This window comes from Diabrotica virgifera, chromosome 1 (genome assembly GCF_917563875.1).
Source record: "Diabrotica virgifera virgifera chromosome 1, PGI_DIABVI_V3a".
Classification (NCBI taxonomy): Eukaryota; Metazoa; Arthropoda; class Insecta; order Coleoptera; family Chrysomelidae; genus Diabrotica; species Diabrotica virgifera.
This window is the reverse complement of record NC_065443.1, coordinates 229,011,315-229,035,451: the sequence shown is the minus strand read 5'-3', so window position 1 is coordinate 229,035,451 and position 24,137 is coordinate 229,011,315. Positions and strand designations below refer to the sequence as shown.

Sequence of the window (24,137 nt, the reverse complement as noted above, 5' to 3'; positions counted from 1 at the left end):
TATTTTTATTTTAATGTTTTGCTTTATTTCTTTTCCCTATTTTATCCCGATTAGGATCAACTCAGAGATACTGAACCCACGAGAGAAGATAAGTATAACGTGAGATAATTTGGATTTTTTTTAATAGTATAAAAAAGGCACCCTGAGATTTTTTATTCAATTTTTATGTATGATTTGCGACAATTAAATAATTAATCAAATAAATAACAATTAATATAAAATTAATAAGAAGCAGATCATAACAATACTTACAAGTCAAAAGTGACATTTGGAAAAATTGTGTAGCTCATGTTCAAGTAAAATAAAAATATTATCTTGCTTTGTCACCAATATTAATGTCTTCTTCTTCTTTTCCTTCTTCTTCTTCTTGTGTAGACATGACTGTCTGTTTTTCAATGTGGCTCCAGTAATGTCATTCCATCGTTTTCGTGGTCTTCCCACTTAGTTTTGGATCCCGCGTATGAAAAAAAAGTTGATTAATAGCAAGCTGAAAATTTTTTAATAGCTTAAGGGTGTGTAGTTGGAGAAACTTTGATATATGGGAAGTTTTAATTGTGGAACAGGTTAAAAATTTGGAACGGCCAGACCACGAAAACGGCACATGTATTTTGTCCGACAGAACAGACTTAAACTCTCCGAACAGAGATTAAACTCTCATGCAAAAATCAGCCTACTATTTATCACCAAATGGGCGTTTTAATGAGTGGAACATGTAGAATATGTCAAATGACAGGAATTATGACAGCTGATAAATAGCAGTCTGATTTTTGCATGAGAGTTTAATCTCTGTTCGGAGAGTTTAAGTCTGACCGTTCCAAATTTTTAACCACAATTAAAACTGCCCCTGTTACAGTGTTCTCATATATCACAGTTTATCCGACTAGACACCGTTTAAGCTATTAACAAATTTTCAGCTTACTATTAATCAACTTTTTTTTTCATACGCGGGATACAGACCTAACTGATCGTCTTCCTATTGGGGAACCGTCTCTCGCCGTCCTTACTACTTTGTTTTTTGTCATTTGGCTCATGTAGTTGTTCCATTATACTCTTCTGCTTTTTACCCAGTTATTGATGTTGTCCACCTTGCATATCTGTCGTATATCTGCACTTCTACCTCTTCCCATATCCCATCGATTTTTCAAAGTATTTTCATCTCTGCTGTTTCTAGCATTCTTTCTGTCCTTTCTGTATCAAGTCGTGTTTCTGCCGCGTATTTATGTCATTATTGGTCTGATAACTGTTGTGTAAATTGCGCCTTTCACTTTTTTTCCAATATTGGTGTGGTAGTTATAAACACGACAAGTGTCGAATCAAGTTCTGAACACACGGATAGTGATATATTTCAACTTGTCAAAAATATGTCCTATGTATAGTATTTTTACTACAAAAGCGATATTACGTAGGTCAAAATTTTTGACGTAAGAGAACTGTCAAAACATTAGAATGTGAATTTTCATTATTGCCATGTTTATTATAAACATGGATATAATGAAGAGTCACATTGCTAATGTTTTGACAGTTCTCTTACGTCAAAAATTTTGACCTACGTAATATCGCTTTTGTAGTAAAAATAATATACAGTAGTAAAAGTGATCTCTTCATTAGTCATGAATTAGACAATTCGACTGGAAGAGGAATTGTTCGTTTTCATGTATTTTATGTGTATATTCAAAGTGAAGTTTTATTTCTTTAGTTCTCAAATTAATAAGCACGTTAAATTTCATTTGTATTATGTATTTTTAATTATCTTTGGTGTCAATTTCATAAAGAAATGTGAACAATTAACAACATTATTACTGTTTAACAAATATTGAACCATAATTTAAAAATAAAAGTTTACTCATTAATTTCTATTGCGCCGCCTATGTTTTACAAACGGTGCCGACAATCGGTGTCGAATTTTGTTTTTATACTGGTCCAACTGACATCGTAAGAACAGTACCTTAATCCCACTCTTCCACTGTTATTTTTCAAGAAGCACGTGCCTAATCTCTTGATCGCGAGCTTTTATTACTCCTTCTGTTGGGTAGACAAACTACAGTGGAACCCCGATAAGTCGGCCCCCGATAACCCGGAAGTCCGGCTAACCCGGACCGATTTTCATCAGACAAAAATTTAACAAATAAACAATTTAACAATTTTATCAAATAAAAATGTATGTAGGTCAAATAATATTTGAGAGATAATGTGTATTTGTGTAATTTGAACACATATAAGTACAACAGTAAAAATGATTCATGCACACGGCGGCAGGCAGAGCGACCGTCTCAGCTTATCAGAAAGAACAGGCACCTGTCTGTATTCCTTTTCCGTTATTTATGTCAAACTGCTTAGCATTGTTTAAAATAGACGTGACTATTTAAAAATTCTTTTTTAAAACAATGGCCTTAGTCTGTTCTTAAATAACAACATTGTTTTAATCACTTCCGTTCTGTAATCGTGCTTCAGATTGTGTTTGCCTGATTTTTGTCTACGTAATGGTAACAAAACTGTAATGTTAACAAAACGTAAAAATGTTGTGACAATGGAAAAGAATATAGAAACATTAGGTAGGATTGATAAAGGCGAATCTTTAAAATAAATTTATTGCAGCATCATAATATGATATTATGATACCATAGGTCTGGATCCCGCGTATGAAAAAAAAGTTGATTAATAGCAAGCTAAAAATTTGTTAATAGCTTAAGGGTGTCTAGTCGGATAAACTTTGATATATGAGAACACTGGAACAGGGGCAGTTTTAATTGTGGTACAGGTAAAAAATCTGGAACGGTCAGAACACGAAAATGGCACATTTGTTTTGTCCGACAGAACAGACATAAACTCTCCGAACAGAGATTAAACTCTCATGCAAAAATCAGACTGCTATTTATCACCTGTCATAATTCCTGTCATTTGACATATTCTACATGTTCCACTCATTAAAACGCCAATTTTGTGATAAATAGCAGTCTGATTTTTGCATGAGAGTTTAATCTCTGTTCGGAGAGTTTAAGTCTGTTCTGTCGGACAAAATACATGTGCCGTTTTCGTGGTCTGACCGTTCCAAATTTTTAGCCTGTTCCACAGTTAAAACTTCCCCTGTTCCAGTGTTCCCATATATTAATGTTTGTCCGACTAGACACCCTTAAGATAATAACAAATTTTCAGCTTGCTATTTATCAACTTTTTTTTCGTACGCGGGATCCAGACCTACCATATTATGGTGTCGGTACATCTCTACAGTATGACTGAGTTTTTTACCAAGAAATGAACAAAACTCTACACTCTATACAACTATACGTAATTTAGATGTGTACTGTGCATATGTGTTTCATGTTTTTGTAATTATAATGGAGGTTATTTATTAATTTTTACTATATTCTCCGGCTAACCCGGATTTTCGATAACCCGGATCGGCCGCGGTCCCGATTAATCCGGGTTATCGAGGTTCCACTGTAGTTTCATTTCTTTTATCTCACAACTAAATATGTTTTCCATCTTTTGTGCTATTTCGCCGGTTATTAGCACGCTCATCACTGTATATTCTTTAACGGTTTTGAATAAAAGTTCAAGGCCTTTTGTTGTTGCAGGATTGGTAAACAAGTATGAAAAGTAGAAACTACCTAGTTGAATTTTGAGAATCTTGTAAAGTTTTGGAATTTGTTTTTGAATGTGAAACAAAGAATGATTCAATTGGTTAATAAAAAATGATGGGGATGGAAATGATTTTTGAAGCGAGGGAAGAGATCATATATGCTGTTTGACTGGAGGAGAGGTAACACCGAATCGAAGAGAAAGTGCCGATAGTCTAATGTTTTTAAACGGTGAAAGAAATTTGTATTGTGGTAATAAGTGAAAATAAAAGTGTTGAAAGCTGTGAGTTGCCGTGTGAAAAAGTTGGCAGTATTTGTAAGTAGAAATCATTTACTATTCTTAGAGCGAAGGATAGATGAGGAGCATTTTGGCCCAACAGGAGCAGTAAACTTTGATTAGGAGTTTTGTCTGGAGTTTGGTTTTTTTATGAGCAGAACCAGAGAAGGAGTTTGTTTTGATAGAGCACTGTCTGCAGTTTTGTTTTTACAGCAGAACTAGTGAAGGAGTTTGTTTGATAGGGAACTAATTAAAGCATATTCGTTTCAAAAGGTACAAAAAAAATTGTGGAAAATAGACATTGATGAACTAGTTTTATTAAAAAAAATATATTTTTTAATTATATATGCAACAGGTTGTTTTAGGGAAACATTTATTTATACGGTAATTATTTCATGTATGAAAATCTACAAGGTATTTGATATTTACTTCGACTCATTATTTTTTCTAAAACACTATTAACAGGAAACGTATTTCATGAACTCAATTAATGCCCGATTTCACCGACGATACCTAAACAGTTGCCTTATTAAGTAATTCTTATCGATAGGCACTTCCTAAGTCTATACGCTCTGAGCTTCGCTGGTGGTGCTCCTGGCGGATTACTAATCAACTTTCACCGGTAATTTTTAAATTTATTATTTAATTGTTATCGTTTAACATTTATAACGCAAAAAATTAATTAAATTGTAATCGATTTTTTTAAGATTTTGCTAATCATTTTGACGTTCTATTGATCAAATATGAATTTCTTACTTCGGATACTTTCATAATTATCGTGTAGATGGCGCTAAGATTAATTTATAATTACATATTACGGAACATTAAAAAAACTTAAATTCAATATTTAAAACGTAAGTATATTTAAGGTAAAAATATATACCACAGCTTTGACCAACTAATATTTTTTATAATTAATGTTTTTACTTTTAATTTTAAATTAATCACTTTGACATTTATGTCAAATTTCCGGTAAACGTTTACAGACTTGCCACTACTGGCGCTCGCGAATTTGTAAATATCCCCTCTACGTACGAGCTCACAGCGTATACTTAAGAAAAATAGCGTTTCACAACTAAAAGAACTGCTTATCTAGGAAATTCTTGCTAGGTATTAATTCGGGTACGTTTGAACTATTTTTGATAAATAAAAAGAAGAATCAGATGACATTACATTAATTTTTGGATTATTTGTCTATAGGGCTTTTCATCGATTGTCATTTGTTTCGAGCTTGTGTCATGTGTCACATAATATTAATATATCTACGCCATACGTCTTTGGTTTGTATCATTGGTATATAGCGATAACGTATGACGTAGATATATTAATATTATGTGACACATGACAGAAGCTCGAAACAAATGACTGTGAATGAAAAGCCCTATTGTTTGTTTGCCAAGTTTTTATTCAGTTTTGTACTGTTTAGTTATTTTATTTAGTAGTTAGTTATTTGTGAATTAAGTTTGTTAAGTTTTGTATGTTATTTGTACAGGGAAATGGAGGAAAAGAAAAGAGTTGTAAATTTCACATAGGTATGACGAAAAATTAAAGTTAGTTGAATTGTCATTAATGAAATCATTTTAAAATAAATAATATGTTGAACATTGCTTCTTTTATTATTAATTTTTAATGACACACTTTTAGTGATATCATGAATGTGTTTTTGAAACACAACACTAGTTTGTTAGGTAGTAGGTAGACTACATAATTTTTTCAATAGACCTGTAACAAACTTTTTTTTCTATATATGATTTTCTAGACTTTCCAACACATAATATATTATTAATATAAAAGAAAATACACAATTACAACTAATATACCTAATATTACAGAATAACAGAAAAATTAAGGTAAAAAGCAAATTATTGACAAATGTCACAACTACATTAGTCAAAATTGTAAAAAAATAACCTGACTGTCAACGATAAGTAATACCTAAAGTTTTTAGGGAGATCGAAAACGTATCCTACCGTAAGGTAATGCTTAAGTGGTTTAGGCAATTCTTATCGTATGGTGAAATCCGTTTTAGAGTTAGGAAGTACCTAAACCCACTTAGGTAATTCTTAAATATTTAGGTATCGTTGGTGAAATCGGGCATAAAGAACCCTGAGATAAGAAAAGCATATATTTATTAATCTGGCGTCTGAAATAAAATTTATTAAATTATCTTTTTGTTTGCATTTTCTAATTGGATCATAATTAATTTGTTTATTGTTTTATCTAATTTCAAAAAATCAATATCATATTAATACTTACAAGAATAAAAGTATATAGCAGATGTTATTTATAGTAGATGTTATTCTAGTTGTATATGATTTACGTATTGGCAGTATAGGCGGTTTTGATGTAATATCAAGAAAAATATAAAAATGGAATGTCAGTATTGTCAGTTAAGTTCAAGTAAAAGTTTTTGTAGGTATTGTCCTGTAAATGAGAATGCTGATAATAAGATAATTGCTGATATATAAGACGTTTGTAGAAAAAATATTGTATGATATACGTGTTAAAAAGTACATTTTTAAGGCACTCATATGACGTGCCTTAAACGTGTACTTTTAACACTTATATCATAAATAACTATTAAAGTAATTGCAAACCCAACAATACATTATATTATAATATGGTACAAAATAATAAGTAAACTAAATGAAAGGTTCAAAGAGACCACTTTGCTTTGCAAGACAATAGCCTAGTCTATCATAAAATGCTTGCCTCACGTCTTCAAGCTGTTGTGGCGTAATCGTAGCACAAGCATTTCTTATTTTATTTTCCAAATCCTCTAGATTATGTGCGCTGTCAAGATAATTGCCATAGATGGCGGATTTAATATGACCCAGAAAAAGATAAGTCCATGGGAACCAAATCGGGACATCTTGCAGGCCATTTAATTTGGTTGCTTTTTCCGCTTATAATGCGATCTTGAAAAATTGTGTTTAAATAATTTTTCACGATACGCGCATTATGAACGGAACAGCCATCCTGTTGGTACCAGACATCTTCTAAACGTACATCTGGGAGATTCTGAATAGCTGGAATAATGCTATCTTGTAAAAGAGCAAGATATTTAGCTGAATTCAGAACTCCCTCCATGAAAAATGGACCAATTACATGGTCACCTAAAATGTCGGTCCACACATTAAGTTTTTGAGGGCGTTGAGTTCGATGTACAATACTTCTATGTTCATTTTCCTGATACCAATACCGCGTTCTGGAAGGATTGTGATGACCCCGTACAGAAAATGACGATTCATCGGTGAAAAGAATGTTTTTTACAAAATCCTCATTTTCGTGAGATGCATCCATTGCAGCTTGACAAAACTCCTTTCTACGATAATGATCTCCGGGAAATAACTCCTGGGTTCTCGAGTATTTGAAACTCTTAAAGCCATATTTTTTAGAACTTTATGAACTGTGGTATGCGAAACCTCCAACTTCTTGGCGACACTTCTGGTGTTCACGAGTTATCTACCTCAATTGTAGAACAAATATCTTCATCCCTTCTTTCGATTTCCTGCTTTATTTCCGGGGACATCTCTTTTCTTTTGTGACATTTTGTACAATCTTTTAAACAGTATTGTGTTTCAAAACTATTTATAACATTTGCAATTGTTTGTCTACAAAGTATGGGTCTAGTTTCGTAAGTATTAGCAAATAGATCTACACACTCTGCCAACGAATTACCTTGATTATTTCATTCATAGGAGATTCTGACCAATAGACAGCTACAGAAATCAAAATTAAACTGATAATTTTTGATAATTTCCCGTCGTCAAGTATATTACGTCAGATGCCATTCGTTGCTACGAAAAAATACATGCAGTGACATTAATGACAATTAATGTTTTAAACATTTTAAAATTGATGACTTTCAACCGTCACATATTTATTACAACTGTGTTTAATTGTACTAATTTGTACTTACATAAATAAATTACAATAAAATTTTGGTTTTGGAACAGTTTTGTTCATGAAATAATCGCAACAAATTGCACTCGATCTCTAAAATTAATATAGAATTTTTACCCTCGTGACACTTTCGACATAATTTCACTCCCCTTCGGGTCGTGAAATTAAAACTGTCAAAGTATCACTCGGGAAAAATTCAATAATTTTAGAGCTCTTGTGCAATTACTACTGATAATACCATTTAATTATTTGCATCTTTTCTGGAGAAATAAATAAACATTTTAAACAATACTCTTCGCTTCACTATTCAGATGACAAACCACTAATACTTGACGTTTAGCGAATTTTGAAGTTAATGCTAACATCCAGGATAAATAATTACCTACTGACAATTTGTATATTGTGTATATTGTATCAAGAGAGCACAGTTGCCACAATAATTATCTCAATATAATACAATGTATGTATTTATGTATATAATATATATATATATATATATATATATATATATATATATATATATATATATATATATATATTGTTATATTTCTATTTGATATGAAAATTAAATTTTGATAATTATAAACAAAATTCAATTTAATATAAAATAATTTCAATTTTCTCAACCACGGGCATATAAATTTAAAACAACCTGTATACAACAAATTGTTATATGTAATTTTAAGAAGTGATTAGAATAAGCGTACGAAACTCGGAACAATGTGCTTAGATAAACAAAGTGAATGACGCGTACCATTATCGTTCTTCTCGGAAGGTCGATCATTAGCCTATGCTAAATAAAACTCAGTGAAATAGATGATAGTTCATTATCGTTTTTCGCGGAAGGTTTCGATCATTAGCCTATGCTAAATAAGACTCATTTGAAAGAGAGAATAGGTCATTAAAATTTGTAAATAGTTAGAAAGTATTTTAGAATGGGAATTAAATATTTTCTTTTGAAATCCATTAAGCATATTTAGAAAGATTAAAAATTGGTTTTGAGGAATATTACGAATGAGAGTTGGTGGTGGAAAATTGATTTGTGAATCTGGAAGGGATATTTAGAAAGTAGGGGAATGGATGACAAAGTGAGAGCAGAATGTTTTGAGCTGTCGAGAAGTGAAGTCGAGTAGTAGACGGTAGTGTTCGAGGAGTGAGAAAGCCGGTGTAGTTCCGTGAGTGTGGAGTATCTATCGTGGAACGAGAAGTAGGCCAGGTCGAGAGTAAAAGAACCTCCTTGAGCCCAGAGTGTCCCGGTAGCTGATAGCAGTTTCGAAAAAGGTAGAACACAGCATCACGACAAAAGCAGGAACGAGAGCTATTCGAGCTAGTTTTTCAAAGGAGAACATCACTGGAAGCCAGGACGAGGTTTGATCGCAGCCAAGGATAGCAGGAAAGGGTCTTGTGTGAGGACATTTTCAGTTCACCAAGAAAAGGTCAGTCTCATTTGTTTGGACATGAATGTATGGGTTTTCGTATTAAATTCCACATAAAAAATTGAATAACATAATCAATAATATCAGAAAAGCTTCATCAAACTTAAATAGAGTTGTTCCTAATAACTCCTAATAGTTAAATGTTAATAAAAACTTTCAATTGAAAACCAAAAGGAAATAAGATTCCCATTTGTAAATGTTATGTTTAAGAATAATAAGAAATAGCAAATATTAAGCATTGATTGCCTTTTAAATAAAATAAAAAATATTTTGATTATAATTGTAACCCATATGTGTATTTTTTTTACTTTTTTCTTTTCTATCCCGATTAGGAACCATTAAGAAATATTTAGAAGCCACGGAAGTAAGTAATTAATTTATAATTCGCCCTGAGATTGAAAACATATTGATATGTGATCTGGTTAATTAATTAGATTAGTATTAATACATTGATTAAATTAAGTAACATATAAGAATATTATCTCATATCAATAATCAAGATCACATCAACTGGCGCCCAACGTGGGGCATTGTAAAGTATTTCTAGTGGCAAATTTGAAGGATAGAAAGAGTAAAGCCGGTATTTGAAAATTTATATGCCTGTGGTAAAAAGTGGGATACTTACATTTGATAACATAAAATTTTAGATCTCTTTAGGTACAAATTTTACATAACTGATTTAATATTTTATTTTTACGATATTTACATTTGATATATTTATTGACAATTTATAATATTTGGGTAAAAAAAAAAGTCGTCTTGGTAACATACTAGTAAAATTTCATATTTGGCGGGGATAATACTTCTTGAAAACAAATGTCTGTGACAAGAAGCCAAAGCAAGGACAACAAAAAACAAAAAGAACATTCAGACCAAGAAGATATTTTAGACACGACAATCATGGCATCAGAACAGCAAGAATTATCAGGAATAGATAAACTATTACAACTGATGCAACTCCAGTCACAAAAACTGGATGACAATCAACGAAAAGTGGATCGAAAAATGGATGAAACACAACAAAAATTGGATCAGAAAATGGATAAAGTGGAGAAAAAAATGGATGACAATCAACAGGAAACAAAACAAGCGATAGAAGAGAACAATAAGAAAATAGAGGAACGCATAGAAAAGTATGAAATGAAAATTAAAGATCACATGCAAAAACAAGAAATGAGAATGAAGGACCACATGAAAGAACAAGAAATGAAAATTCAAAATAAAATGAAGGAGTTAACGAATTGCCAGAAAAAAGAAATGGAAAGTTTGGAAAACAAGTTGCAAAACGCTATTCAAGCAGACATAGAAGAAGTGGAAAGAAAGATTGCGGAAATCAATACGCAACAAAATGTCGGAGAAAGAAGAGAAATGGTTATACATAGCACAGATGACGTGAAGATAAGGTTTGGCGGGGATGTAAGAAGATTACACCCAGTGCCGTTCATTAATAGCCTGAAAAAGAAAATACAACACATCGGAAATTTCGATACAGCAAAAGAAACTATCAGAAACCATCTCAAATATGAAGCAAGCCTATGGTTCGATAGTAAAGAAGAAGAATTCGGCAATTGGCAACAATTTGAACAAAATTTTTTGAATTATTTCTGGGGAAAGGTCCAACAATTGGAAATTAACAAGGAATTGCAAAATGGGAAATACAATGATAGGATGGGTGTATCAGAAAGGACATATGCTTTGCAAATTTACAATAATGCAAAACATTTACAATATAATTACTCATCGGAACAATTAGTCGAACTGATTGCAAGACATTTCGAGGAAACGCTGGAAGACCATATCACATTGCAAAATTACAAAGACATAGATAGTTTATGCCAATTCCTACAAATAAGAGAATCACGTCTAAGAGAAAGAAAATCAAGAAGGTCGCGAGAAGATTACAGGCCCCGAGAAACACAAGATTACAGAGATAGAAATCAAAATAGGAGGGACTATACAAGACGAGATTTTAATCCCAGAAGGGAAAACGAAAATAGAGACAACGGAAGAGGAAATTATGAACAAAGAAATAGGCAATGGAATGAGGACAGAAATCGAGAATACCAGAATAGAAACACCACACGCTCAAATCAAGAAAACAGAAATAATGGTAGACAAAATGAACAGGGATATCGAGAAAACCGAAACAGATCCGACAGACCAAGAGAAAATAGAAGAGAAGTAAATAATACCCAGACAGATGAATATGACGGAGAGAGACATTATGACGAAAATATAAACAACGATGAGCAACCGGCGTCTTTTCACGACGGCGCTCACTAAAAACCAAAAATCAAACAGGAATCTTTTGTCACCCCAAGGAATTTATTAAATTGGCAGGAAACAACGAAAAGAAAAATGGAGTTAATTTAAAATTTGTGGATGGATTTATCAACGAGAAACCAATTAAAATTATGATAGACACTGGATCTGAAATAACATTGGTCAACAGAAAACTAATAGAAGAAGTTAACTTAACAAATTTAATTTATAAAATACCTAGGGTAAATTTAGTGGGCGCAAACAAACGGACATTGGCAACTATAAATGAAGGTATACGAGTAATGGTACGACTGGGCAAGAATATGTATGCACTACAATGTGTAATAATGCCAAACATGTCACATGACGTGATAGTAGGAGTGGACGAATTGGCAGAAAAACATGTAGTGATAGATTTTAAAAATAATACGATGAAACTAACAGAAGAAAAAGAAAAAGAACAGGACAAGGAACATGAGAAACAAAATACGGACGAATCAGGTAAAGAACAAACAGTGGAAATGAATTTGGCAGCGAAGCAAGGACAAAGAAGAAAAAGGAGAAAAGGTCAGAAAAAGATAAAAGAAAATGAAACCTGTGGCTCCTCAAAAGAAGAGTTGAGCCCAGAAGAAGAAAATTTGAGAGTATCAGAAACAAAGGAAACCTGGGATTCCTCAAAAGAAGAGACGGGCTCAGGAGAAGAAGAAATAAAGCTAAAAAATGAAAGTGAAAAGAATATGATTGAAACAGTGGTATTTGAAGAGGAGGTATATGCAAACGAGGATGCAGAATGCACGGTAAACATGTGTGAAGAATCTGAGAAAAAAGACAGAAAATTGATATGTGGAGAAGGGAAAGAAAAAGAATTGCGGTTGATGTTAAGAAACTACGAAAATTTGATCAATGAGGAAAACAGAGTGGCTAAAAAATACGAACATTCATTTGAGGTGAAAAACTTGGGAAATTTTCGATCAAAGACTTACCCGATTCCATACAAGTATCGACAAGAGGTGAAAGAAGAAATAAATAAAATGTTGGAAGACCAAATCATCGAAAGATGTGATTCACCGTATGTTAACCCGATTGTGATAGTAAAGAAAAGCAGTGGAGAATTGAGATTATGTTTAGATGCCAGGAATATCAACCAGCACACTGTATCACAATATGAATCACCTATAAACATCGAGGCTATTTTTGGAAGAATCACCGGGTCACACATATTTTCGAAAATTGACTTAAAACACAGTTTTTGGTTGATACCGTTAGCTGAAAAGTGTAGAAACTACACCGCTTTTTCTATTGATGGTATTGTCTACCGGTTTAAGGTAGTGCCGTTTGGATTGCAGAGTGCTTGTGCTGCACTCGTCCGAGCTCTACATACCATTTTGAATCGCCACGAAGATTTCATAGTTCATTATATCGATGATTTATTAATTTTTTCACAAGATACTCAGAGTCATCTGAAACACATAGAAATAATTCTGGAAGAATTGGACACAGCGGGATTGAAATTAAACATTGAAAAATGTCAATTTTTTCAAAAAGAAGTCATTTATTTGGGTTTTCAATTGGACACCAAAACAGTAAGATTATCCGAAGACAGAGTCAAGCTCATAGATGAATACCCAAGACCAACGAATTTGAAAACATTGAGAGGTTTTCTTGGCACGATTAATTATTTTAAAAAACTGATTCCCGATTTGAGGCAAAAGGAAATCCCTCTGATAAAGTTGCTTAAAAAAGGAATAAAATGGAATTGGAAAGAAGAACAGGAGGAAGCTTTCGAAACATTAAAACGAGAATTCGCAAAAGGAACGAAAATATACCACCCCATTTACAATTTACCTTTTATACTCCGAACTGATGCGTCCATACAAAAATTTGCAGGAGTTCTGTCTCAAATACAAAACGACCAAGAAGTGCCGATATGTTTTATATCGCGAGTGACTAAAACACATGAGAGAAAATATAGTGTTACAGAATTGGAGTTTGCCAGTGTACTATATTGCGTAAACAAATTGAGGTTTTACTTATTGGGAGCAAAATTCACAATCGAAACAGACCATGCAGCTTTAGTACATATCATGAAGAATAGATTAGTAAATAATAGAATACATAGAGGTATTCTATTATTACAGGAGTATGATTTTGAGTTCCGATATATAAAAGGAAAAGACAACATAATAGCCGACGCTCTAACACGGGATGAGGACACGGGAAAAAAGGAAACAATTACTCTACAGGTGGGACTAAATAGATTAATACAAGAAGAAGGGATATATTCGTTAAATGAGATAAGGACAAACCAAGAAGACCTAGAGGAAAGAGAGAAAAGAAGAGCGGAAGTAGAAAATGACATATATTTTAAGAGAATAGACGGAAAGGAACTATATTTAGTGACACAGACATTGGCCGAAAAGATAATAAAGAAATTACATGAGGACAATGGGCATATCGGTAGCAGAAAAGTTTGGCTCGTTTTTAGGGAAAATTACATCAGCCGACAGGATTACCGCATTGCAAAGGAAATTACCCAGAAGTGCGATGTATGTCAAAAATATAAGAGTCGGAATTTCAAAAACGAAAATGTTGCCAAAAATATTGAAGCCCGAAACAAACTAGACATTGTAGCAATAGATATGTTAAGCGATCTAATTATGACCACTAAAAGGAACAAACATATTCTGGTAATGGTGGATGTGTTTTCAAAATACGTAAAATTATATAGTTGCCGCACCACAAAGGGGGAGGAAATATTAAGAAAAATCGACAATTTTATAGCCATAGTAGGAACACCAAAAAAGATCCTACTGGACAATGCAACGTATTTCCGAAATGATCGTTTCAAGGGACAACTTCGAGAACGAGGAATAGAGACAAATTTTGTCAGCATCAGGCATCCACAGAGTAATCCTTCGGAACGATTCATACAGGAAGTGACGAAATTTCTTCGCATTGCAACAGATGGTCAACATCGCCACTGGGACAGGAAAATGGCGGAAATAGAAAGGTATCTAAATACAATTCCGAGCACAGTAACAAAAGAGACCCCAGAATACATCATGAAGGGTGTATTGCCGATAAGGCCATGGGAAGACCAAGAGCCAAAAGAATATCAACAGGTGATTGAAACCGTACAGAGAAGATTACGGCGAAGCAACGAAAAATATATCCAAAGACAGGAACAAAATACAAAAAGAAGACCAGTGACTTTCCAAAAGGGTGAAAAAGTACTCGTGAGGGCATTACGAGTATCAAATCTTCCTGGGGGCATTTGCGCAAAGTTGATGCCTGTTTTCGAAGGCCCGTACATCGTGAATAATGAAAATGGGATAAATAGTTATGAGTTGAGGCACAGTAACTCGGAAAAGATCCGAGGAATTTATAATATTCACGATGTATACAAATATCACGAATAAAAGACAGAATTACATGAAGTAGATAGTAAGTTAGGATATAAGAAGTAGATTAAAGTAAGGAAATATACAGGGAGTTGGTTTTGCCTCGAGAAAATTTATTTAAAAATGCAGATAAATTTTATCGAATACAAGGCGGGGATTTGTTATATTTCTATTTGATATGAAAATTAAATTTTGATAATTATAAACAAAATTCAATTTAATATAAAATAATTTCAATTTTCTCAACCACGGGCATATAAATTTAAAACAACCTGTATACAACAAATTGTTATATGTAATTTTAAGAAGTGATTAGAATAAGCGTACGAAACTCGGAACAATGTGCTTAGATAAACAAAGTGAATGACGCGTACCATTATCGTTCTTCTCGGAAGGTCGATCATTAGCCTATGCTAAATAAAACTCAGTGAAATAGATGATAGTTCATTATCGTTTTTCGCGGAAGGTTTCGATCATTAGCCTATCCTAAATAAGACTCATTTGAAAGAGAGAATAGGTCATTAAAATTTGTAAATAGTTAGAAAGTATTTTAGAATGGGAATTAAATATTTTCTTTTGAAATCCATTAAGCATATTTAGAAAGATTAAAAATTGGTTTTGAGGAATATTACGAATGAGAGTTGGTGGTGGAAAATTGATTTGTGAATCTGGAAGGGATATTTAGAAAGTAGGGGAATGGATGACAAAGTGAGAGCAGAATGTTTTGAGCTGTCGAGAAGTGAAGTCGAGTAGTAGACGGTAGTGTTCGAGGAGTGAGAAAGCCGGTGTAGTTCCGTGAGTGTGGAGTATCTATCGTGGAACGAGAAGTAGGCCAGGTCGAGAGTAAAAAAACCTCCTTGAGCCCAGAGTGTCCCGGTAGCTGATAGCAGTTTCGAAAAAGGTAGAACACAGCATCACGACAAAAGCAGGAACGAGAGCTATTCGAGCTAGTTTTTCAAAGGAGAACATCACTGGAAGCCAGGACGAGGTTTGATCGCAGCCAAGGATAGCAGGAAAGGGTCTTGTGTGAGGACATTTTCAGTTCACCAGGAAAAGGTCAGTCTCATTTGTTTGGACATGAATGTATGGGTTTTCGTATTAAATTCCACATAAAAAATTGAATAACATAATCAATAATATCAGAAAAGCTTCATCAAACTTAAATAGAGTTGTTCCTAATAACTCCTAATAGTTAAATGTTAATAAAAACTTTCAATTGAAAACCAAAAGGAAATAAGATTCCCATTTGTAAATGTTATGTTTAAGAATAATAAGAAATAGCAAATATTAAGTATTGATTGCCTTTTAAATAAAATAAAAAATATTTTGATTATAATTGTAACCCATATGTGTATTTTTTTTACTTTTTTCTTTTCTATCCCGATTAGGAACCATTAAGAAATATTTAGAAGCCACGGAAGTAAGTAATTAATTTATAATTCGCCCTGAGATTGAAAACATATTGATATGTGATCTGGTTAATTAATTAGATTAGTATTAATACATTGATTAAATTAAGTAACATATAAGATTATTATCTCATATCAATAATCAAGATCACATCAATATATATATATATATATATATATATATATATATATATATATATATATATATATATATAAATATTATTATATTTTCTTATGGTTGGTTGAGCCAATTATTATATATTTTTTTTATATATAATAATTTAATAATTTATTTTATTTATTTATAATTTATTTATTTAGAATTTTATTATTAATTATTTTATTTAATTTAATTATATTTTTATTATAGAATTATTTTTATTTATTTTTATTTATTATATTTTTATTTTTTTATTATAATTTAATTATATTTTTTAAAATATACTGATTTAATAATTGATTTTAATATTGATTTTGCCCGGCGCCATCTATTAATCACTTACCTTACTAGCTCAGTTATAATGTGAAAACTGCATGAAATCTCCTATCTGTGGAGGTGTGAGAAAAAGATTTCTGAAATATCAACTAAACAAACGACACAAAAATAAAGCTATGAAATGGTGGATAAATAACAAAAGACTGTCGAATATTGTACACAAATTTGGAAATATATTGAAAAATAAAGGCTTTGTTATGCAACATCAAAAATACAAGGTAATTATACAATAATATAGATCAGATCAATATGATATCAACTTGAAATATTTGCTGATCTATCTAACGCTAAATTATTTATTTTAGGTTATCTAGTCGAAAGTCTGAATAAATAAATACGATGCAATGAATTTAACTATAAAAAAAAATAAGAGTATTTGACAAAAAATTAAGTCGAAGATAACCCAAAATTATCTTGAATATTCAAAATTTGTTATACTAAAGCTAGAAAATGAAAAAACATTGACTTTCGATCATGATCAATTAAAAATATAAACTGTTCAGTACAACCTTTCACGATGTAATATGAAGATACACCAAACTGCTATGAAGTCTCTTCGGATCCAAGAAGAAACCAACTCCTTCTCCTTCACTGGAACAATGTTCTAAATATGGTAGATACCCGCATCAGAATACTTTTTCACTTTTCTTATAAAGTTGAGGGTCATTTTTGAAAATTTTTTCTTCACCATGAAGATTATTTATACAGGTTAGTAGAATAAAAGTTTTTTTAATTTAAAATTTTTTACGATTTACCGCATTTTTCTCAAAAATTTGCGGAGCTACTTATAACAAGGTGTTGCCTGTTCAAAGGCCCGCAAAAGTCTCCTCAAAATGGATTCTTTTTGGCTTGGCGTCCCTTCACAGCCAATGGAAATTAATTATTAATAACAATCCTTGCTATGAAAATTTGAATTCACCAATCAAAAAATTCCAATAAATTTGACATTTCATCAAAATAATAATTTTGATGAAAATTTTGGAAATATGAACCCAAATTGTGATTCTATCCTAATCTTTGGGTATAATCTAATCTGGGATTTGAATAGATTAAACTTTCTAGTTCATTTTGATATAATTTCCTTCTTGCTAGGTGCCCTTATTAAAGTTCTATTAGGGTTCACTTCAACGTCCGACACTTCATTTTTAGTTTCTTTATCACTTACACTCACATATTAAAATTCAAATATTTACACAATTACTACATACAAAGGATTGAAATAACTTTCAATTTACACAAAATAAATCAGCAATTGAATATGCATAAGCCATTTCCTCAAAATATCATTCTTATACGTTAATTTGACCTATAGTTTCGACACTTGTCAAAGCTATGATTCTATTGAACTATTTTCCACATTTTTCTTTAAAATTTATACTAATACTATTAATATTGAACTAACTATTGTTCTCAAATTTTAGATTGATGTCTATTTCAACATAATTTCACAAATCTACACATGCAGCTAAGTGATGCAAGACGTATCACCTTAACGAAGTTCCTTTCGAAGTGACTTTTGGAAACATGGAACCTTTTGATGATTCTTACGAACAAATAAGGCTATTGTATGATACAAATAGAAGTAATTCTCTGGTAAAACTCAAAATTCAAATTATTATATGTTCTAGTTACTAATTTCTAATTTATATGTCATTGAAATATCATCTTTGATATAGGATTACCTATTTTGATTTCTTATGTAATTCAACCTATATACACTTAAATAAAACCATCTTATAACTATTTAATTATTACTAAGTGCTCTCCTAACTTTAGTTCTTTTTATAATTCTCATTCTTCTCAACCTTCCAATCAACAATACCCCTCAAAAGTGGCAATAATAAAAAAAATTATCCATATACTTTGGGCTTTATTAAAATTACTAAATTATCTATTATTTTAACTATTCTATGTTTTGAGTATCTTAAAAAAATCATAATAACTATTTAAAATCATGACAATTGCCCTAAATGAAAAATTGATAATTTTTCTTAAGTAAAATTTAAATTTTTCATTTAAAATTTTAACTATTATATAAATTATATTTATTTAAAAAAAATTACTTATCCTATAAACTTTAATCTATCCTTGGTAATATTTATATAAATCATTTATATTAAGAAAATATTTTCAAACGCAAATTAAAATAATGAAAAATACCATTTCACTCCCTTCTTGAGTAAATGATTTAAAGGAACTATCTTTTGGCTCAAATCAGGCACAAGCCTTTTAAAATAGTTGATCAAACCAAGAAAACCACGCAAATTTTTAATATTTTTAGGAGTAGGGTACTCCTTTATTCTTTCTACTCTCTCCTCATCCATTGAAACTCCCAAATTATCTATTTTATATCCCAAAAATGTAACACTATCTTGAAAAATTGGCATTTCTTTATATTTATTTTAAGACCCGCTAAATCTAATTCTCTTAATAATATTTCAATATGTTTTAGGTGTGAAAATTCGTCTTTTGAAAGTATAAGGATATCGTCTATATAATGAAGAATAAAATCATCATATTTATCTAAAATATTATGAAGAGCACGAACTAAAGCACTACATGAACTTTGCAAACCATAAGGCACAACACAAAATCTGTACAGAACACCATCTATCATGAAAGCTGTATAATCTCTGGATTCATGGGCTAAAGGAATTAACCAAAAACTATGTCTCAAATCTACTTTGCTATAATATTTTGCCCCCGTTATTCTCCCGAAAATAGTTTCCGTTGTAGCAGGTGCTTCGTATTGCGGTATGGTGTGATTATTTAAATTTCTTGCATCTAGACAAAGTCTTAATTCTCCACTGCTCTTTTTGACTACAACAATTGGATTTATTATTCTTGAATTACATTTTTCTATTATTCCATTTTCTAACATCTTTTCTACTTCTCTATTTACCTCACTTCGGTATCTATATGGTATCGGATATGTTTTCGGTCTAAAATCTTGGATATTTCTAACTTCTATTTTGTGAACATAATCACTAGCAAATCTATTTTCCTCATTTATGAGTCCTTCATACTTTAATAATATTTTCTTCACTTCTCCTATCCACTCTTTCTTACATATTACTTCCTCCTCTATTATATCCATACTACTTTTACCCACCTCATCATCAACATCTTCATATAATACATTATTAATATCTATATAATCATTATTTATCAATTCATTGCCCTTTTCTGGACTTAATTCATTAAATATTTCATTATCCTCCATATACATTCTCCTCATATTCATCAATTCCTTGCCCTTTTCTGGACATAATTCTTCCTCAAATTTCACATACTCCTCCTCTACTTGTACCAAACCTTTCTCATAATTGATTACCATACCCATTTTGTCTAACATATCCGATCCAATCATAATATCATATTTCATCTTATCAATGACAATCAGTTGTAGAATATAATCTTTTTTAATTAATTTAATATGACCAACAATACTTTTATTAACATGTGTAATCGTTTTATTATTTGCACCTACTAAACTTAACTTAGGAATTTTAAAACATGAATCTTCTAAATTCAAATTTTTAATGACATCTTGACTAATTAAGGAAATCTCTGACCCTGTATCCAATAAAACTTTAAAATATTTACCACAAAATTGAACTTTAATAAAAATTAATCCCCTGAACTTTTTCGATACAACATTAGCTCCCATGTCCAAAAATTCCCTATGATGCTCGTACAGTTTGGTTGCTATATTGCCTAGCAGGTGCGATCTACAAAATTCTGTTCAAATGACTCCATTTGAACACCTGATGACGTTGATGGTTGATCAGAAATTTCACCATCCATGACTATATTATTTACACTAAATTGTGCCCTATTATCACTATTTCTACTATTTTGGTTGGAAGGCTGATTCGAACTCGAATTACCCATATCTCGTCTTGGTGATCGTCTGCTATCACCATTATTATCATTATTATTGTAAAAATTATTATTACCATTAGAGTTATTTCTATCACCATTATTTCTATAATTATTATCTCTGTAATTATTATATCCCCTATTATTATTATTATTATTTTGGTTATAATTATTATAACCTCCACGTCCATTGTTATTTCTATTATTATTATAATTATAATTTGATCTATTATTTTGACTTCTGTTTTGATTGTTATAGTTATTGTTATTATTATTGTTATTTTTATTATTCCAAGTTTGATTATTGTTATTATTATTATCATATCTGTTGTCATTGTAATTATTACTATCAATAAAATTTTGAAAATTGCCATTATTATTATTTCTGCTTCTATAACTTTGAAAAGCTTTTTCCTTTTCAATAAGAAAATTGCAGAGCATGTTGAAGTCGGTAAAATGGAAATTTAGTCGGATATTCTCTATCTGACTTTCAAAATGGACTATTATGTGGTTCACCAGTTCCTTCTCTGTGAGTTTTCCATCCAGATACTGGGCAGCACTATATAATCTCATAGCATACAGATGCATGCTTGTTCTAGAGTTGGAGTTATATCTTCCTCCAAACAATTCTGCTCTCACAACTTGTTGTCTGGACTGTCCCCAGAAAAATTCCAAAAACTTCACTTTAAAACCATCAAAATCTTGGATCTCATTCTCCACATTCGTATACCAAATCAACGCTTCACCCTTCAGCTGATTTCTAATGACTTCACGAAATTCGTCGAAGTCATTGTATTGCAAATATTTGGTTGTGAGTATACGAATAAATGGTACTGGATGTTGAGATTTATAGTCCCCATTAAAATAAATTCTGTTCTCCGATGTTTCTATAGTATGGACTATTGTTCCTTTTGTTGTATTCCTAATCTTCTTATCCATCTTTTCTATCTCTTGTTTAACTTCTTTTACTTCAAACTTTAATTTATTCTCCAATTGATCCTCCTTTTCCTTGGATGTTTTCTGATCTTTCTTGATTTGATTTATGTTTTCATCTACCATGATGAATCTTCTGTTCGTCCACTCTGCTTCTTTTTCTATATCTTCTTCTACTATATTTATTCTTTCTTTATGCTGTTGTATTTGTGTTTTAATCTCTTGATTTTCAACAGTTAATTTAGTTTCTAAATTTTCATGTTTACTCATGATCTCTCCGTACAACATTTTCACTTCTCCAATACTCTTATTTATTCTCTGTTCCATTTGTTCTTCTATTCTTTTAATGTTCTCTTCAAGTTTCTTTTCCAACCTCTGACTATTTTCTTCTGCTTTTCTGTTATTTTCTTCTAACTTGTCTTCCATCTTTTGACTATTTTCTTCTAATTTTTGTTCTACTTTTTGACTATTTTCTACTAATTTTTGTTCTAATGATTTATTATTTTCTTCTGTTTTTTGACTATTTTCTTCTAATTTTTCTTCTACCCTTTGACTATTTTCTTCAGCTTTTTTACTAGTCTCATCTAACTTTTGACTATTTTCATCTAATTTTCTTCCCATTTTCTTGTTGTTTTCATCCAAGTGAATTAATTTTCTTTCTATTTTACCATTATTTTCTTCCATTTTTGTTAATATTAACTCCATGAATTTTTCAATGTCAGACTTTTCTTGTTTCTGTTCCTCTTCTTCCTTTGTCGTCTTCGAAACAGATCTACGTCCATCTGCCATTTTGTAGAATATATCAGACTCAAAATTTTAATATTGATTATTTAATATGTGACAATTTTGCCCTATATTTATCTTATCGCTCCACGTTGGGCGCCAATTATTATATTTTCTTATGGTTGGTTGAGCCAATTATTATATATATATATTTTTTTTATATATATAATAATTTAATAATTTATTTTATTTATTTATAATTTATTTATTTAGAATTTTATTATTAATTATTTTATTTAATTTAATTATATTTTTATTATAGAATTATTTTTATTTATTTTTATTTATTATATTTTTATTTTTTTATTATAATTTAATTATATTTTTTAAAATATACTGATTTAGGCCCGGTCTTTTCACCTCCGAATAAATAGTTAACGGGAAGTTTATCTGACAGATAAAAAAAGTAGCGTCTTTTCACTCTGGAATAAAGTTATCCGGCAGATAAATTGACGTTAAATATCAAATATTTAACTGCCGAATAAAGTACCGAATAAGAAGTTATCTGGAAGATAAACTTTGATTTTCGTATATCTCATGGTTTCTGATTGCCACGAAACTAAAAATATAACCTAAAATCTTGTAGGTCTGATTGAATTTATTGCAAAAGTAAAATTTTGTTCTTTCTAAAAATTCTCAATCACAAATTTTATGTTATTTTGTTTTTATACATACCTACCTACTGTAATTTTTTAAGCCGAGTTATTAGATATTAAATTAAAGATGGGTTATAATTTGAAAAAATTATAATAGTTATGTATTATTGTATACCTACTCAACTATATTCATTTACAAAGGAAAACAAGTTCTAAAAAATAAAATAGTTTTTTATCCCATCTTGCATAAGTATCTATCTTAAAGTTACCCACTAGAATAATCTGTGAAACATGAAATTGGTAAAAGTTTTACCTCTAGTTTTGTTAAAAAATTGTTTAGTTTTCTCATTTTTAAAATAATGATTTCTTTGAATTGCCAAATATTTTACGATTCCAAAATGAAAGGTATTGATATAGTAACTAGAATTAAGTATGCTCCAAAACAGTAGATACCTACCTTGAAAAAAAAGCTGCAGAGTTAAGTATCCAAAACATACTGGGTGTATCATGAAATTCTCAAAAAATCTATAGAATATAGGAAGACTGATTTTATATTCTGACAATTTCGTAATACTCCCTGGATATGTTTTAAATAGGTACCTTCTTACTAATCGCTACCTACATTCTAATACCATGTATGAAGATTTTTAGGTGAAACGAGTTAGAGGTTGATTCTGAGTATATTCCCAAGTACGAGAAAACATTATTTCTCGTACTTGTGATTAGAATCATTCAGTAAAGTGTGCGCAATATACTCAGAATCAACCTCTAACTCGTTTCACCTAAAAATCCTCATACGTGGTATTGAATGTAGGTAGCGTAATATTTTTTGTGCCAAATATAAATAATTCTGTATTATTGCTGTTTAAATTCAGATCATAGCAATGGGTTGTTACTTGGAGATTCTGATTGTCCACTGATGAGTCCAGAAATACATATCGCCCTTTTTGTATATAGCAGAAAACAAAACAATTAAATTGATTCAATTGTCCTATCTTACACTGAAGCAATATATTTATAACATAGAGAGAGAAATGAAAATGAAGACAATTTTGAAAATGAATTGCTAAGTATAGACCAGGAATAAGCTAAATTATTGAATTTACTGAAGATGTTTGATAACCTTATAAAAATTTTTGTGTTAAACTTGTCATGCACAGGGATCTATACTAAAATAT

At 31.0% G+C, this 24,137-nt stretch overlaps 1 protein-coding gene across 1 annotated transcript; it reads right to left on the bottom strand.

The window, feature by feature from the left end:
• Nucleotides 1-5,986: 5,986 nt before the first annotated feature.
• LOC126892913 (ring-infected erythrocyte surface antigen-like) lies at nucleotides 5,987-22,201 on the bottom strand. Its single transcript, XM_050662800.1, has 2 exons — nucleotides 21,758-22,201; nucleotides 5,987-5,998 (listed from the first exon to the last, which is right to left on the bottom strand). Exons 1-2 carry the CDS (start codon nucleotides 22,199-22,201, stop codon nucleotides 5,987-5,989), a joined length of 456 nt encoding a protein of 151 aa, XP_050518757.1.
• Between the last annotated feature and the right edge of the window lie 1,936 nt (nucleotides 22,202-24,137).